The 18,776-nt window shown below is 49.1% G+C and overlaps 2 protein-coding genes across 2 annotated transcripts; one reads left to right on the top strand and one right to left on the bottom strand.

Moving 5' to 3' along the window:
- The first annotated feature begins 1,667 nt into the window (after nt 1-1,667).
- Nucleotides 1,668-5,754, top strand: C1QL4 (complement C1q like 4). The gene is made up of 2 exons (XM_081311868.1): nt 1,668-2,843; nt 5,011-5,754. The coding sequence occupies exons 1-2, from the start codon at nt 2,307-2,309 to the stop codon at nt 5,188-5,190; spliced, it is 717 nt and encodes a 238-aa protein (XP_081167994.1). The 5' UTR covers nt 1,668-2,306; the 3' UTR covers nt 5,191-5,754.
- Nucleotides 5,755-6,539: 785 nt separating this feature from the next.
- TROAP (trophinin associated protein) lies at nt 6,540-13,710 on the bottom strand. The gene is made up of 15 exons (XM_081311615.1): nt 13,651-13,710; nt 13,245-13,405; nt 12,947-13,139; nt 12,304-12,461; nt 12,086-12,223; nt 11,819-11,901; nt 11,281-11,333; nt 10,336-10,439; nt 8,856-8,987; nt 8,665-8,748; nt 8,464-8,523; nt 8,067-8,201; nt 7,286-7,919; nt 6,825-7,018; nt 6,540-6,677 (listed from the first exon to the last, which is right to left on the bottom strand). The coding sequence occupies exons 2-15, from the start codon at nt 13,386-13,388 to the stop codon at nt 6,630-6,632; spliced, it is 2,160 nt and encodes a 719-aa protein (XP_081167741.1). The 5' UTR covers nt 13,389-13,405; nt 13,651-13,710; the 3' UTR covers nt 6,540-6,629.
- Nucleotides 13,711-18,776: the final 5,066 nt, after the last annotated feature.

Raw genomic sequence — 18,776 nt, 5'->3', positions numbered from 1 at the left:
CCCTACTCTTTAAGAGACCTTTGCCTCTGCAGAACTCTAGGGTCTCCAAACAACCCCACCTTGTCAGGTCTAGAACCCCCTCTCCTAGCTTCTGGCCTGAGGTCTCCAGAGGGGCCAGGACTAGGAAAGGATACAGCCAATATCTTCCTCTCTGGATCCTGATCTACCCATGCCATTTTTTCCCTCTTGGCCATCCTGAAAGCAGACACAGTCACCTCTTAAGGTGCCTAGCATCTAATCTATGTTTAAATTGCATTAATTTGTGTAACCAACCAAACATCCATTATCTGGGTCTAACTTCTCTGGGCTTCCTTGGACAGCAGACATATGGGGAAGGAGGAGGGGGCTGAGACTTCTGGGGCTGGACAACTCTGGGACTAGGGCAGAGGTGGAGTTGAGCTGGATTGGGCAGGGCAAATGAGATTAGACCTACATTCTGACTTTCTCCCCAGGAGACTCCCTACTCTTCAGTCCTGAGATAGGAAAAATGGGGTCCCAAATTTGGGGGGTCCCAAATTTGGGGGCTAAGAGGTGGACGAATACAAATACCTCCCTTCAAACAGCCCTCACACAAACAAACACAAAGACTAGACACAATCCCACTCACCCAGGACACACAAGGCCAGGATTCCGTGGCCACCTCCACACTTTCCAGTGCACTGTCACAATGCACAGGCCCAGAGTCTACCACTCGGCTGGCAGAACCGCCCCGCCCCCTCCTCTTCCCTACAGTTGATATGTCACATTGGAGTCCGAACACGGACCTGGGTGTCTCTCTGCAGCGCGCCATTTACATTTCTCTCTGGATCTGTCAACCTGTCTCAGCTCCAGTCTCTCTCTCTCTGTCTCTGTCTCTCCCTCTCCCCCTCTGGAGCTGTCAGTTAGTCTCTTTTCTTTTCGCAGCTTTGTCTCTGTCTCTAGGTCTCTATCTGGTTTTCTTTCTCTTTGATTTCTCCGTCACCTTCTCTGCTTTTCTGTCAGTTTCCTGCTCGCTCCCCCAAGCTGGTCTGTTTCTCCCAGCTCTCCCAAAACTCTACTGCGTAGCGCCCCCAAACCCTGGGGTCAGGGTGGGAGTGGTTGGAATTTTGCCTTTTCCAGTTCAGGTCAACAAGTATCTATTGAACCCTTTACCATGTTAACACGCGGTATTTACTTGAGATCATGGAGGGGTATATGGTGGCAAATTTCTATATTTTCTCGCTTTTCTTGTTTTGTTTTTCGTTTGTGGTAATTCCCCTCTCTCCGCCTCTTTTTAGCTCCTCAGTCCACCTCTGTCTTCTCTTGTGTTTCTATCTGGACTCCTTTTTATCCTATCGCTGTTTCTGGCTTTTTCGGGGCTCTGAGAATGCCAAACTCCCTATAGAGTGTAAAAGTAAGGATAAGGTCTGTGACCAGGAATCCCTGCGGAACCCTCAAAGCTAGCCAGGAACGTAGGAGAGCGGAAAAGGGGCACCCTGAAAGTGTGTGTGTGGGGGGGTTGTGTGAAGCAGCCCTGCCTGCCCCGCCCCCGCGCTTCCCACTCTGGGCACCAGGGGTCGCTCAGCCTTCGGCCACTTATAGTGGCTCCCGCCGCGCGGCGACTCACACCACCCGCACTGCCGCCGGGGGGAAGAAGGGGAGGAAGGTTAGGGACGCAGAGAGGGAGAGCGATTGCAGGAGAGAGACGCCAGGCCAGGGCTCTAGCAAAGGCTGCGGCCGTGGCTGGAGGAGGAAGGTGGATGAGTGCTTTCCAAGAGGTAAAGCGCAAAACCTAGGAGAAGGTCGCGTCCAGTGGGCGCTACCCGCAGCTCAGTTAGAACCCAGGACGTCCGGAGCGCGGGGAGTAGTCCCTGCTCCAGCCAGGAGCGATTCATTCGTATGGGTAGCCTAAGACTTAGACACCGCCATCCGTGAAAAAGCAGCTCTTTGGAGAGCAGGTATCCTAGACCTGTAAGAAACCAGCCGTCCAAGAAGCCGTGGATTCAGGCGTCCCGGATCGTTAAGACTGCACAGGAGGGTAATAGAAAACCACGGGTTCTCAACAGTCTGGAGCTGCCCCTGGCCCACCCTACTGGGAGACCTCCGCTTTGACCGACGGTTTGGGGAACGGCACCGTTGCGGCGGGCGCCCACAGGGGCCGGGGGGCCGGGCGCGACCGTCGGGGGGATACAGACCCAGGCCCGAGCCGGGCCACAGCCTCCTGGGCCCGCGGCGAGCCCCGGGCCTCTGCCGCCATTGCGCCCAAAAGTGAGGAGGATTTGCTGGCCCTGGCCGCGTCGCGGCTGAGCCGCCGCAAGCGGGTGGCAGGCGCGGCCGTCGGGGTGGCCATGGTGCTATTGCTACTGGTGGCCATCCCGCTGCTGGTGCACAGCTCCCGCGGGCCGGCGCACTATGAGATGCTGGGTCGCTGCCGCATGGTGTGTGACCCGCATGGGTCCCGAGGACAGGGATCCGACAGCACTTCTGCTTCTGTGCCACCCTTTCCCCCAGGTGCCAAGGGGGAGGTGGGCCGGCGCGGGAAGGCAGGCTTGCGGGGGCCCCCGGGACCCCCAGGTCCCAGAGGGCCCCCAGGAGAGCCCGGCAGGCCAGGTCCCCCTGGCCCTCCCGGCCCAGGCCCAGGCGGGGCAGTGTCCCCAGCGGGTTACGTGCCTCGAATTGCCTTCTATGCGGGCCTTCGGCGGCCTCATGAGGGTTATGAGGTACTGCGTTTTGACGACGTGGTGACCAACGTGGGCAACGCTTATGAGGCAGCCAGCGGCAAGTTCACCTGTCCCATGCCTGGCGTCTACTTTTTTGCTTACCACGTGCTCATGCGCGGCGGCGATGGCACTAGCATGTGGGCGGATTTGATGAAGAATGGACAGGTGAGATGCCCTTTTCCTACCTAGTGTCATATCTGACTGGTAGCCTCCTAAATCTCCATTCATTCTTTCCACAACTTAGTTCCTATCCCAGACAGCATCAGGGAATCCAGGAATGCCAGGCTGCCAAGAACTTAACAGGTTCATTTAGCCAAAAAAAGGATTGGGGGCCAGAGAAAGAAAATCACCTGCCCAGGGTCTCACAGGGTGTGAGGCATGGTGTTAGAATTAAAACCCAGGTCTCAAGGCTTAATGATTCTGCAGCAGTGACCTCACATTCCAGCTTTAGGCAACCATACCAAGGGTCTTTGGCATCTTACCCTACCATTCAGCCTCTTTTTTAGTCATATCTTGAGCAGCCTTCTCTCTTGAAGGCAGCCTTCCTAGCCTTTGGCTGTTCCAGCCCTGGTGGGAACCTGGAATCTGGCTCTTTGGAATTAGAATGGAATCCATGTCTCAGGGATGGGCAGTTGGCAGCCAGTTCATTTTGGATTTTCAAGGAAGGAAAAGGTGAGAGAGAGAGAGAGAGAGAGAGAGAAAGAAAGAAAGAAACACTTGCTTGCTCACTTGCCAGACAGAGAGTCTGGGGCCAAGCCTAGACTCATTGTTACCCTCAGCTAATATTGAATATCTGCAGGTAGAGATGGGACATGGTCCAACAGTCCAGGGGCCAATTAAGTTGTGGAAGGAAAGATTTGGAGGAGAAAGAAGGCAAGGAATAGGGAGATATTAGGCCTTGAACCATGGCCTGATTTGTAGGCCCCAAATCCTCTGTAGTAACCTCTGAGCCTCCAGCTTCAGATGCTTGCTGCCCCTGTGGTCAGAGTCATTGCCACCTTGTTTAGGGAAAATAGCCTCAAGGATTCAGCTCCAGACATACAAAGGTGGAAAAAGGCCGAAGACTGAGGTGGAGGAAGCTGCCTGGGTGACATTCAGGCCAAAGGGGAGATTGGGCTGAGTGGTAACCTCTGAATGCTCCAATGGAGGGAGTTAAGTAGGCCTGCTTCTTGGGGCTCAAACTGAGCCTTTGGCTCTGCAAGAATTTAATGCCCTCCCTGCCCAAGAGGACCCCACTGATAGTAACCTCCCACTCTTGCTTTGGGGTCTCATCCTGCAGGACCTCCCTAGGAACCCAAGGAAAGGGATTTGGAGTGCCTGCGTGTCTGTGTGTGGGAGAGGCAGTATACAGGTGTAAGGAAATGAGAATGTGTGCATATTTGAGTGTGTTTGTGGGTAGGGAGTATGAAGGTATGAGTGATGGCGTCTATCTGCATTTGGCACCAAGTAGGCATGCTTGGTCTATGCTGGAAGCCTAGAAGGCGGCCAAAGGGGCAAGTATGTATTTAGAGTGTGTTGGTTTGGGAGGGGGTGGGAACTGCACGATTCCCACTCTGTATTCCACGGCGCGGGCTCTGCAGCCCTGGGGATGGTAAATAATGATTAGAATAATGATGAATAATTAATAAGTTAATAACCGGCCCGGTGGGACAGAAAAAGGGGGAATGGGGAGGGGGTTGGCTGCTGGAGGTGACTGCCTTGAGGCCATAGGATAGGATAGGCCTCCTGTTCCAGCTGAAGGCGACCCCCCACGTGGGGAAACCAGCTGGCCACTGCTCCGCTGGGAAACCCTGCGCCCCAGAGGCCAGAGCATAGCAGTACATCTTCCCAGGGCCGGCACCCTGTGGCACACTCGGAGACACACCTATTGCCCTAGCACGGAAGCAAACGCAAATTTAGGACTAACAGGAGGTCTGAGCCGGCACAGATCCTTATAAATTATCCAGCAGGTTGATTTTATTTTTTTAAGTGAGAATAATAATAGCAACCCCTATTTAACATTTTCTGTATGCAAACCACTCTTTTGAATAGACTCATGTAACTCATTAAATTCCAAAAACTTCATGAGGTAGGTTCTATTAGTACCCCCATGTTACAGCTCAAATTGAGGCCCAGAGAAGACCTGATGTGTGCCCCTCAGTCACACAGCTAATGAATGGCAGAGCCTGAAGAACCAGCCCAGCGATGTCCTACCCTTGTCCTTCCAATACTGACAGCCCACTGCCCTTCAGCGCCTTTCCCATGCCAAACAGCATCCACTGGGTCTGACCCCTGGACTGCCCCAGCGTTGCGCAAAGCTTGACTAGGTGGTTTTCCTCTCTTTTCTGGATAGGTCCGGGCCAGCGCCATTGCTCAGGATGCAGACCAGAACTACGACTATGCCAGCAACAGCGTCATTCTGCACCTGGATGTGGGCGACGAGGTCTTCATCAAACTGGACGGCGGGAAGGTGCATGGCGGCAACACCAACAAATACAGCACCTTCTCAGGCTTCATCATCTACCCGGACTGAGCCGGGCACCATTCCCCCTGCACCCTTGCTCGCTTACCCTTTCGCTCCAGCCCTCACCCACCTCCTGGGGTCCTACCCAAGGCAACACCCTATCATTTGAGAACCTGGCCATGGCAGGGTGGAACCTCCTGCTCCTGGAGGCACCCTAAATAGGCTGACTCTTGGGACTTGAGGGTAGGGAGGGGAAGAGGCCTGGCCAGAGGAGGAGCAAAGTGGCTTAGGGAGGGACTATCCCATGCACAGGTGTGCCAGTGAAAGCTGAGAGGTGTTGGCCCTCCCCTTTTTGCCAGTAGCTGGGAGGCAGCCTCACTAGTGAAGCTCAGAAGCCCTGTCAACTTGTTAGGGAAAGACAGAAAAAGGAACCCCTCTAGTGAACAGGGTAGAGGCTGGTCCTCGATAATGACAGTTTTCTCTTGCCATGCCATCTCCTCCTCTCTCATCTCCATTTTCAGGCTCCAGCTTTGGCAGCCTTCCTGTTAACTGGAGGGACCAGTGAATTCTTTCCTCACATTCAAAACTCATTTTGTATAGTCCCCATTACACTCCTCTCTGGGCTAGGCCCTGGGGTTACAGCTGCTGTTGCCTCTTCTAATAAAGTAAGGTTGGGGGACTGTGTGTGGCTGTTTAACTTGGTGCAGAGTGAGGGGAAAGTGGCCCTTCCCCCGCCCCCCCCAAGGACTCCCACTCTTCAGTATCAATCTGTCAGGATTAGTTTTTTCTGGCAAGGTCTGCCTATGAGAGAGACAAAGAAGAAGACAGCTCAAGTTTCTGTTCTGCTGTGGAAAGGAGGAATTATCAGCTCCAGGAGAACTTTGGGGCCTGCCTCTGTAGGCCTGGGTGATAACCAGTCAGACTGATGCTGACAAAGGAGAATTCCAAAGATCTGGGTATTATGCTCCTGCCTTTCCACCTAGGGCAGGAAGACAGGTGGTTACAGGGTCTTGCTATGTTGTCCAGGCTGCTCTTCAGCTCCTGGACTCAAACAATCCTCCTGCTTCAGCCTCCTGAGTATCTGGTGCCGGCCACTGCAAGGGACAGTGAGAAAGTTCCAGCAGAGGAGCTCTAAGGGATGAGGGAATAGTTCCTAGAATTGGAACTGATCTCAAGGCTCAAGGAGATGATGATTCTGAAGCTGCCCACAGACTGAGCTTGCTGAGGGGGTGGGCTGGTCAGGAATGGGAAAGCTTCCTCCCTCCAGGCTGGCTTCCATCCTCTAAACTATAACACACTGCCACCATGTGGGCAACTGGAGAGCAACAGCAGTGGTTGCCCCATTTGGACGCTGAAAACTCACTGGCTGGACATTTGGACACTTTAGAAAATTTATTGAAGGACAAAAGGATGTTGGCTCCCAATCCCATGGGCAGACCAACAATAAATAAGGGCTAAAGGAAAGGGGGGTGAGGTTGGCAGGACTGGAGTAGGTGGAGGGAGGGGCCTCATGATGGAGAGCCCTGAGGGGATGCAGGATGAACTGGAATGAAACACTGGAGAAAGAGAGAGAGAAACATTGTTATATCCCATTGCCTCTTAGAAAAGGAGCCAAGGCCTGCTGCCACGTGCCTCCCCACCCCCACCCCACTTTCTGAAGGTTTGCTGTGCAAACACAGCATGGCCATGGACTGTAGGCTCACCAGGGCATCCTGCCACTCAAGCACTGTGGCTACAGGGTTGGTGCAGACCCGGGTGGGTTCTGGGGGAGGGGCTCGGCTGGTGTAGAAGGCACACTCATCATCCAAGCGAGTCTCAAGAGAGCAGTGAATGGTGGAGAGACATGCTTTAAGGCGCTGCCTCAGGGCCAGTGTCCGAGGGGCCAGATTGCTAGGGCCTGAGAGTCATGAAGAGTTTAGAGAAGCTCTGGAATCCCACACCCCTACCATGTACTTCCCTTTTCCCTTCCACAAGGGCCAAGCCAATTAGGGCACAAGGCTAGAGAAGTAGTTCCTCCCTTATTCCCAAGGGATCCAGGCTGGGACAGGTGGGATAACATTGCAGGGAAGAAGGCATGTTACCATGGGGTGTGGGGCAGGGCCTCACACCCAGTGAAAAAGATAGGACTTTCTTTGAATCCATCTCTTCCCTACCAACTCCTTACCTGCCTGGCCTGCCAAAGGCCTCAGAGACTGGAGTGAATGGATAGGGAGGCTGGCACAAAGTGGGTGTTGAGAAGAGAAGGTCAGGCTGGTGGTTGCAGGAGCCCCCTGACTGCAGCAGGGCCATGGGCTGGACTCTGGGCTTCCAGGTTCCAGGGAGCGGGCCTCTGAAACCTCCAGCTCTACCCTAGGGCAAGTCTCTGGGGATCCAGTCTGCCCCTGGGGGCTGGGTTGCAAGGGTCCAGGCTCTGCTGGAAGGCACGGCTCTGGTATCTCAGGCTGTTCCTGGAAGGAAGTCTCTGGTATCTCTAGTTCAGTCCTGCAGCAGGACTCTGGGGGGCCTGGGTCTATTGGTGGGCAGGACTGTGCCACCTCAGGCTCTGTCTCAGGGCAGGACTGTGGTTCCTCACACTCCTCTGAAAGGATGGGCTCTGGAATCCCAGAGTGCTGTGATAATTCAGGAAGGTGGGATGTCCCAGAATTATGCTCTGGGCCATTCAGAGTTCTAGAAATCTCATCCAGCAGGGGCTGAAGTTCAGCAATATCCAGAGAGGAGGATCCATTTAAAGGAGTGTACTTGCCCATTGCCAGTCCTTCTATCTCCTGTCGCAACAACTGCTGCAGGATATTGATGCGCTATGGTGTGAGAGTATGCCCCAGTGTGAAATTAAGAAGCAGGTTCACAGTCTACCCACAGTTCTCTACCCCTATCCTCCCAAATCCCCCTTTCCCAGCTCTGTTATTCCCCAACAGTCATCAAAGCTGTTGTCCTCACAGACCCACCTGTATCTTTAGCTTTTGGAGGTTGAGGATCCTGTTGGGGTGAGGTCCAGAAGAACTTGCCACAGGTGGTTTCCCAGTCCCCTCCTGCAATCTTATACAACTGTCCTGATCAAACAAACGTACTGCAATCTGTTCCTGCCACAAAAAAGGAAAGGGGGCAGGTGAGAAAGCCAAGTAGTGGCAGGAAAATCAGTCTGAGTGCTATGCTCAGGAGGAAGGGATCAAAGTTCCTAATTGAGAAGTCCTGGACCTAGACTAGGAGGTGCAGGAGAAGCAGGGAGGATACAGAGGCATGCAACTTCTGAAGACAAACAGCATACTGGCCTCAAACTGCCAAGCCTCCAAGTCAATGGGACAGCAAAAGGGCTTTTAGCATGGAAAGACTTCTGATACTTACCCAGGGCAGGGCAGTCTCTTCAGGGCAGGACTGAGGGGAGAGGCCACTCAACCATCGGGCCTGTGACAGAAATGAGATGTCAGCAAGGCCCAGCACCCACAGATGGGACCCTTGTCTCTCTCTTAATTCTTCCTGTACCCATCCATCTCCTTCCTTCCCCAATTTTGGTCCATGCTAGCTATATCCACTGCCCTCTCTTACCTGATGAACTCTGGGGACTGATGGGATGGGTGTGAATTGGGTTTTGGGTCGAATGGCGAGGCGACGCAACACTGAATGTGAAGTCTGGGGAGAGATGTGGATGGTTGAGCAGGAACAAAACCTATACCTAGCAGGATCTCTAGCCAGACTGTTCTGCTCTTGCCCAGCCTCTAGGAGTTGTTGATACAAACCACAGCTGGAAGAGCAGGAGAGGGTACACGCTGAGCCTGTCCAAAGGGTGATGGGCCAGTGACAGAAGGTGGTATCACACGGCCAGGAATGGACTGGGCAGGGGAGGGCATCAGGTGAGCATCATGGCTGTCCTATGGAGAGGAAAAAAGTAGAGAGTGATCTCTTTCCCTTTTGTTTTCCTGTCTTATTCTCACTGCAGCAGCCAATGTGATTTTTTTTTTTTTCAAGACTGAAGTCAAATCATGTCATTCCTGTATTCATTCCTTCTCCCCATGGCTTTCCATTCATTCCAAGTAAAAGCCAAGAGTGTGCACTTGTTTATAAGTCCTAACCTAATCTGATCCTGTTATTGCTGTAATCTCATCTCTCCTTACTCTGCTTCAATCTGACTGGCCTCTTTTTTTTTTTTTTTAATTTTTTAATTTTTGGATACTAGGTATTGAACTTAGGTGCACTCAACCACTGAGCCACATCCCCAGCCCTATTTTGTATTTTATTTAGAGACAAGGTCTAAGTCGTTTAGCACCTTGTTTTTGCTGAGGCTGGCTTTGAACTCTCAATCCTTCTGTCTCAGCCTCCTGAGCTGCTGGGATTACAAGTGTGCGCCACCTAGCCCAGCTTCTGACTGGCCTCTCTTTTCTCCAAACACTAGGCACATTTTCTTCTTAGGGTCTTTGCATCTACAGCCCTTTTGGCCTGGAATGTTCTTCCCTACATATCTGCATGGCTCATGCCCTCAATTCCTCTCTTCACTTAAACATCATCTTCTCCAAGAGAGTCCTCTGCCCAATCTACTTTAAATTGTGATAACAACTCCCTCAATCCCAATGTCCCTTTAGCACCTTTCTTTTTGATACCAGGAATTTAACCCAGGTGCTCTACCACTGAGCCACATAACCAGCCCTTTTTATTTTTGAAATAGCAAGCCCCTAAACAATTTAGTGGGAACCTAAGTTGCTGAGGCTGGCCTCAAATTTGTGATCCTCCTACCTCAGCCCTCCAAGTCACTGAGATTATAATAAGCATGTGCCATCATACCAGGTTAGCACCTTATTATTATTCTTTTTACAGAGAATATCACCATTTGACATCCTATACATTTTGCATATGTGCTTATTTTTTGTCTCCCTCTTCTAGAATATGCATAGTACAGACCCACACTCAGTAGCTGGTCAGTAAAATGTCTGTGGAATGAAGGGATGCCAAAGATCAGATGTGTCTTAACCTCAGGACTGATCTGAAGGTGATACAAATATATAGCAATTTGTGACTTCTCACCCCAGGCCCCAGATACCTGGTAAAAAGAAGTAGTTCAGTCCCATTCTGAGAAGGGTTGGGCCCATTTGGGGCCAACTCAGACCTAATAACATCCTGAGGCCCAAGACTGCCTGGCATTACCCACAGTCCTCAATGTAGGCCACTGCAGTGAAATTCCCTAAGTATCTCCAGTACTCCCCATCCAGGAGGGTCCCATCTCACCCTGGTGTGTATTATCTCTCGGGTTTCTCTTAATGGTACTCGCTGGGCCAGACCCAGGAGGGCCCCTCCTCCTTCATCTGAGTTAGGGATAACCTCAGGTTCTCCTTTAGGGAAAGAGTAACAAGAAGACAGGAAATTTGCTGTAGTATCTAAAAACATGCATGAAAATCTGGGATAGGCCTTTGTAGCCTCTTAAGAAGGTACACCAGTTTAAGGGCCCCCATTTGCCCTTCAGGGCAAGGACCCATGCGTATCACCTGAAAACCCAATACTACCTTGATAAGCACTTAGCAATCTGAAAACTGAGTGGGCTGTGGGAGTGGTAAGGGTGCTAGGGGCTAGGGACACAACAGAGAGTGGAAGGTCAATATTATAGAAGTGTCAAGGGATAGGGCAGAAATGGGGACACAAATATAACTGGGTCAACCCCTGGACCATTCAGAAAGTCAGTTCTTCCATTTTTTTCTCCTCTCTGTGCTACTAATAAATGGGTCCTTTACTCTATCCACCCTTATTACTATTCAACAGTTCACATGACTACTACTACTACCAACGATTGGGGATTGAAAGGGAGACTGTACCACTGAGCTACATTACTAATTCTTTTTTTGAAGACAGAATCTCAGCTAAGTTAACCAGGCTGGCCTTGAATTGGCAATACTCTTCCCTCAGTCTCCCTGAGTAGCTGGTGGCATATACCACCATGCCCAGCTCTCTTCTTCCTTCTTTATTTTTATTTTTTGCAGTGCAAAGAATAAACCCAGGGCCTCATGAATGCTAAGCAAGTGTTCTACCACTGATCTATATCTCTAGCTTTCCTCTTCTCTGACCTCCCTGCCTTCCCACTTCCTCACCTCAGTCCCTAAGACTGATGAGCTTTTTCTTATTTTTCTTGTTGCCTGCTGCAGGCAGCCCCCTTCTCTCCCCAGTGCCAGACATACTCACCTGCCTTCATTGGGGTTTCCAGGTGCAATCCTGAGGCCTGGTTGATTGAAGTTCTGATGACAATAAGAATAATAGCAGTCATTGAATACCAACTATGAGCCTGGCATGTGCTTTATAAATATCATCCCATTTCACTTTCACAGCAACCTCTAATTATGGTAAAAACAGGATATGATACAAAATGGATAGATAAAGAAACCAAAGCTCAGAGAGGTTAGGGCATGCTTGCTCAAATAGTAGTGGTAAGGGTTAGGAATTAAACCCAAATCCCACTTATTGCCACAGACTGTGTTCTAGCCAAAATAAATAGCACCTTACCTTTCTATCCCTCTCTTCTTCCATGTCATACTGAAGTCTGATTATGAAGGCCTGAACCCTATTCCAAAGGCTCAACTTGGGCAGTCACAGGTTTCCCCCATTCCCTCCTAGGTTGGTAGAGTCCCAAAGCTAGTGAAAGACCTCAGCTCTAGAGACCCCTGACTCAGATACTGGTTCATTCTTTTCTATATCACCTTCTCCCATATCCCTTCCTTCTCACCGGCAGCTGCCACCTGTCTCTCTTCTTAGCTCCTGTAAACTGGGACGGGTGGAGGTGTGAAAGGAAGGTCCTGAAGGTGGAATCTGATCCATAGGAGCAATAAACGAAAGCAGAGTCAGAGCTGGACCTAAAGCTTTAGGCCTCACCACCAACCCCATATTCCTTAACAGAATCCCTTGGCCCTTCATGAGATAACTTCTCTTCCAGGGCCCAGCTTTATCTCTGGAAGGGACTCCCAGAACACTTGAGCCCTTCAAGGGCACTCACCAAAGCCTCTAGCCTCTGGGGGCACAAAGTCCAGCCTCGGGGTCCTGGTCCCTCAAGCCTTGAGAAGCATGAAGCCCTGGCAGGGTCTAATCGGTGGATGGGGGTTCTAGGGGCCAAGTATGCAGAGGCCCGAGCACCCTGGGAACACCAACAGATTATCAGCACTAGTTGAGGATTCTTAGTCCACCCCCACCTGATCTCACATCCTCTCTCATTACCTGGCCCCTCCGGGTTGTGCCTCCCTGGCTCCCTCGAACCAGTACTCTCTGTGCCAGACTGGACTGGCGCCCCAGGGAACAGCTCTTCACCCCCTCACCTGACAGGATGGTGGCCAGAGCTGCAGGGTCAGTCACAAACTCTATGGCCCCTGGAACCTCTGTAAAGTTAGAGGAGAAGAAAAAGTGAGAAGGAACAGGAAGGGGAAGGCTGAAAGGCCAAGAACCCTAGCACAGACAACCTGATGGACAAGAGTAAGCAAAAGAGAGCCAGATGATTGAACCCACCTCACCAAATGTTCACAGAACTTTACATGAGATACTCTTCTAAGCACTGGAGCCAAACAATAAATAAGACAAAGCCTCTATCATCAAATTATTGAAAGGCTCAAGATAGAGTATAGACAGATTATAGAATAAATATTAAAAAGTATTAGAACAGAGCAATTGATGTGACTGGGGGAATTGGAAAAGACTTCAGAAGAGGACATTTTGCTGAAGGAAGGAGAGGGCTTCTAAGAGCAAAGAGCTTTCCTGGAGCAGGAACCAGGAATCTTATAGTAATATCAGATGACCAGGGGGAGTGCAAAGCCCCCAAACCCCACTGGGCCCTTCCCATTCAACCAAGGAGAACTCCACCAAGTACCTGTCTGGGGAGGGAGCCCAGGACCCACATTTTGTCCCCTAGGGCTAGATCTAAGCTCTTCCAAGGGGTTCCGGAGCTGAGTGTGACCCATCGATCTTTGTGATTTCTCTGTTTGAGGCGTGGTTTTCAACCTGGCGCCTGCTGAGTCAACTAGGGGACGTTGAATACTGAGCGGTGGCTTCTGCACCAATCTCTAGGGAAAGGGGAGGACAAAAAACTGGGATTCAGTTTTGGGGTGCAGTACTAGTGTGTGTTGCCTCCTAGTAACCACTCTCTTCACCTACCAGGATCCTCTTACCCTTGGGTCTTGATTTTCCTGGTCCAAGACGCACGATTTGACTGTGGGGAAAGGCGGGCGTCTCTGAGAGCGAACAGGAATCTTGCTAGGGGTGGGAGACACACCCCGGAGGAGCGGATCCTTCTTGGCTTGTAGGGAGGTCATGGCGGCTACAACTAAGACTGGGAAGAAGGCAGGCAGGATCGGGATCAAAGTCAACCAGTTCTCGGGGCAAGAGTTCTGCTATCCCTTATACTTCCACCTCCGCCCCAATCCATGCGTCCAGAAGCCCCCTGCGCCTGCAAGGCCGCACTTTTAGCTGCCACCTCCATTCACCCCAAGACTGCTCTTTCCCTCAGGACCGCGAAGTATTCTCCTCCCTATGAGGCCCCGCAGCCTCATTCACCCCAGGGTCACTCTGCCACACCTTCCCGGGAAACCTTCAGGGTCGCCTCCACTTTCTTCGCTTTTCCCCCGACTCTCTGGGTTCTGCTGCTGCTACTCCCCCAGTTTGTAAAATACGCCAAGCTCCTGATTGGCTCGTCTGCGCTGCCGCGGAGGCGCGTGACATATGACCCAGTTATCCAATCCGCAGGCTTCGGAGGAGGGACCAGAAGAGGAACTAGTTTTCGAACCGCTTTCTGGCTAAGAAAAAACTGACCCGACTCCCATCAGCCAACCCGAGAGCCGAGCGCAAGTGGAAGGCCGGCGGGCAATGAGGGTGGACCTTTCCTAGGCTGGGGAAGGGGTGGTGCTTTGAGTCTGGGCCGCAAAGGGCGTTGTGGCATTCTCGCGAGGTCTTGGGACTCCTCGGCAAGAAGGCGCCATGGCATTGTGGTCCTCGCGGTTGCTCCTCACGGTGTCGGAGGCAGGCAGGAGTCACTGTGACCACTGTGACCGTAGTGTGGGACCAAGCTCAGAGGCCGCCATTCCAGGCACTTAGAGAAAGCATGCGCGTGTCCTGCCCGGAACTCAGAACAGTCCCAAACGGGCAGAGAGGGCTGGACGGAATTGAATTGAGCTGAAAAAAGAAAGAAAGAAAGATGGGCTGGGGATGTGGCTCAAGCGGTAGCGCGCTCGCCTGGCTTGTATGTGGCCCGGGTTTGATCCTCAGCACCACATACAAACAAAGATGTTGTGTCCTCCGAAAACTAAAAAATAAATATTAAAAAATTCTCTCTCTGGGGCTGGGGATGTGGCTCAATCGGTAACGCGCTCGCCTGGCATGCGTGCGGCCTGGGTTCCATCCTCAGCACCACATACCAACAAAGATGTTGTATCCACTGAAAACTAAAAATAAATGATTTAAAAAATTAAAAAAAAATTCTCTCTCTCTTAAAAAAAATAAAAAAAAGAAAGAATTTGCTCACTTGGGCCTAACAACCTGATGAGGTCTGGTCAGACATAATTTGCTGGGACTCAATTAACACCAGATTGACTGGCTTCTCCAAGCTAGGGATTTCCCCACCTTCAGGTTGCCTTTTGCAAACCTGGAGGATTGCTGATAGAGGGCTCACCTGCTAGTTATTGACATGCATAAGTGTGATGCTGCCAGATCCTTGAGTTTTTTTTTTTCCTTAGCCATAATGGGGATGGAATCCAAGAGCTTTCTACCAATTGTCGCCCTTTACTTTTGACTTGTTTTTTGTTTTTGTTTTTGCCAGGGCGGGGGTGAGGTGGGAGACAGGCTTCCTAAATTGCCCAGGCTGTCGGGCTGGCCTGGAACATGCAATCCTCCTGCCTCAGCCTCCAAAGTAGCTGGGATTACAGGCCAGGGCCACTGCGCCAGGCTTCCCATCTTTGACTCTTAACGAATATTACCTTGAAGGATCTTTAAAATTCATGTACTTCTTCATATTCATTACCACCACCTCAGTCCACCATAATCTCATCTAGAAAACTACAAATTTCCCAGGTGATACCGCTATTCTTTGTCTCCAAATTAATGAATTATCTTACTGATTTAAAATAAAATCTAGGGCTGGGGATGTGGCTCAAGCGGTAGCGCGCTCGCCTGGCACGCGTGCGGCCCGGGTTCAATCCTCAGCACCACATACCAACAAAGATGTTGTGTCCGCCGAGAACTAAAAAAAATAAATAAATATTAAAAAAAGAATTCTCTCTCTCTCTCTCCCTTTTTTTTTTTTATATTTATTTATTTATTTTTTTTTTTAGTTCTCTGCGGACACAACATCTTTGTTGGTATGTGGTGCTGAGGATCGAACCCGGGCCGCACGCATGCCAGGCGAGCGCGCTACCGCTTGAGCCACATCCCCAGCCCCTCTCCCTCTCTCTTTAAAAAAAATAAAATAAAATCTAGTAGTTGTTCAGAATGCTTTTATTTCATTTAGTTTTTTAGTCTTAGTTGGACAAGATACCTTTATTTTACTTATTTATTTATTTTTATGTGGTGCTGAGATCGAACCCAGCGCCTCGCATGTGATAGGCAAGTTCTCTACTACTGAGCCACAACCCCAGCCCCTGGAATATCTTTTTTTTTTTTTTTTTTTTGCTTCAATTTTGCCTGTTTATGCCTCCAAATTGATATTCATTTTTCCTTCCTCAGGCCTTCCTTGAACTCTTCTACCCACAACCCATCCCAATCTAGTAAGATTCCTTGGTTACATTCTCTCAAACAGTAGTGTTTATTTTCTCTGAGCATATATCTCAGAGAAAATAAATAATTATGGTAAACTGAGTGTTACCATAATTATAATTGGTAATTATATATTCATCAACATGAACATAATAAATCTTGTTTATTAATCTTTCTCTCCTGATAGTGCTTCAAGAGAATGATAAAGGTGACCCTCTATATTTTATGTACTGTCAATTTTCAGTGCCTTGCATTGTGCCTTGTAAAATGTTCAATCTTTGTTGAATGAGTCAGTGGATAGATGAGTAAATGAATGAATGCATGGAGAAACAGGGAAACCTACCAGAAGTAATAATTGAACTTCTTTATAATAGAGAAAGTGGCTGGGCATAGTGATGCCCTCCTGTAATCCCAGTGACTCTAATGGCTGAAGCAGGAAAATTGTGAGTTCAGGGCTAAATGGGCATGGTAGTGCATGCTTATAATCCCAACAACTAGGTAGGCAAGGAAGGAGGATTGCAAGTTTAAAGCCAGCAACAGCAATTTAGTGAGACCCCAAGCAACTAAATAAAATACAAAAAAGAGCTGAAGATGTGACTCAGTGCTTGAGCACTCCTGGGTTCAATTCCCCAGTACCACAAACATAAAATAAAATAGAAAATGTGAGTTTGGGACCTTTCATGCATGAAATTCAGGGTGTGATCCCTGGCACCACAAAAAAGAAAACATAATATAGAAAAAGCATTTGCTACCATTAACAAATCCTGGATTCTATCCCAGCATGAGAGAAAGAGAGAGAGAGAGAGAGAGAGAGAGAGAGAGAGAGAGAGAGAGGGGGGGGGGGGGAGGGAGAGAGATGTCATTTTATTTCAGGAACTAGGAACGATATTTACAAAGTCAAGAAAACAAAGAATGTGGAGTGTTCAGAGAATAGCGAGTTCTAGGGGGTAGATGGAATATGGGGAACAGTAGTAAATAATACCAGAAAGATGGTCCAAGTTGAGAAAAAGGATCACCTAATTTCACTAACAGTTACTGTGAGTGTGCCAAATCCTAACCACTAGATCATCAAGGACAGCTACCAATAAGTATTATGCAAGGCATTCTTTGGGGATACTGAGAGGGATAAGACTAAAGTTTGAAGGATGAGGAGGCACCAGAATAGAAATTGGCAACACATACAAGTTTCATAAGAGAAACTGAGTGTTACCATAAGTAATACACCTTCCAATGCCAAAATATTTACACCAGATTGATTGTCAGGGCACCACTTCACAGCATCAAGATACAAGGGAGTACAATCACTATGGAAAGCAATATGGAGATTTCTCAGAAAACTTGAATGGAACCACCATTTGACCCAGTTATCCCACTCCTCGGTTTATACACAAAGGACTTAAAATCAGCATACTACAGTGACATAGCTACATCAATATTTATAGCAGCACAATTCATAATAGCTAAACTATGGAACCAACCTAGATGCCCTTTAATAGATGAATGGATAAAGAAAATATGGGGGCTGGGGATGTGGCTCAAGCGGTAGCGCGCTCGCCTGGCATGCGTGCGGCCTGGGTTCGATCCTCGGCACCACATACCAACAAAGATGTTGTGTCCGCCGAGAACTAAAAAATAATAAATATTAAAAAAAAAAAAAAGAAAATATGGTACATATACACAATGGAATATTACTCAGCCTTAAAGAAGAATGATATTATGGCATTTTCAGGTTAATGGATGGAGCTGGAGAAAATCATGCTGAGCAAAAAAGCCAAACCCAAAAAACCAAAGGCCAAATATTTTCTCTGATAAGTGGATACTGACCCATAATGGGGGTTGGGGGTAAGGAAGAATAAAGGAACTTTGGATTGTGCAGAGGGGAGTGAGGGGAGGGGACAGAGCGTGGGAAGGGAAGGATGATGGTATGAGACAGACATTATTGCCCTATATACATGTATAATTACACTACTGGTGTGACTCTGCACCATGTACAGTCAGAGGAATGAGAAGTTGTGCTCCATTTTTGTACAATGTGTCAAAATGCTTTCTACTTTCATGTATAACTAATTAGAACAAAATTTTAAAAAAGAAAAAGATACAAGGGAGCCCAGCACAGTGGAAAACTGTAATCTGAGCAAGTAGGGAGGCTAAGGCAGGAGGGTTGCAGGATTAATGCCAGCCTCAAGGCCAGCAACTTAGCAAGGCCCTAAAAAAGGATTGGGAATGTGGCTCAGCCCTGTCTCAAAATAAAAAATAAAAATGGCTGGGGATGTAGCTTAGTGGTAAAGTATTCCTGGCTTAAACTCTTGGTTAAAAAACAAACAAACAAAAAAAGATAAAAAGAAGGGCTGGGGTTGTGGCTTAATGGTAGAGTGCTTGCCTAGCATGTGCGAGGCACTGGGTTCGATCCTCAGTACTGTAAGGAACGGTGGAAAAGCTCCATAAATTCAACAAGCCAAAACAACCGTTTACCTAAGATTTTATTAGCAGGACTGTAGCAGCCAGTCGCAGAAGAGAAGGGGGTAGAGAGAGAGAGAGGGGAGGAGAGAGAGAGAGAGGAGAAGGGAAGAGAGAGAGAGAGAAGAGAGGGGGTGAAAGAGAGAGGGAGAGGGGGAGAGTAAGAGAGAGAGCACCAACTGGGTGTTGATATTTATGGGCTTAACACAGGTCATGGACCTGAGCTCCGGGAAGAGAAGGGCTCCAGGTGCCATCTTTATCAACATGTACCACATAAAAAAATAAATTAATAAAATAGTTACAAAAATACATATTTTTAAAAAGATAAAAGGATAGACTGATTTTATATCAGAAAAGTCTTTAAAAGAGCCAATGCTCAGAATATCTGCCACACTTATCAAAATGTCCAATTTGTTTTCTTTTTTATTTATTTTATTTTTGCAATGCTGAGGATCTAACCCAGGTCCTCCTGGTGCATGCTATACAAGCACTCTACCACT

The sequence above is a fragment of the Spermophilus citellus genome (assembly GCF_964194105.1).
Source record: "Spermophilus citellus genome assembly, chromosome: 10".
NCBI classification, from domain to species: Eukaryota; Metazoa; Chordata; class Mammalia; order Rodentia; family Sciuridae; genus Spermophilus; species Spermophilus citellus.
The sequence above is the reverse complement of the archived record's forward strand: the minus strand, read 5'-3'. Positions and strand labels throughout refer to the sequence as shown.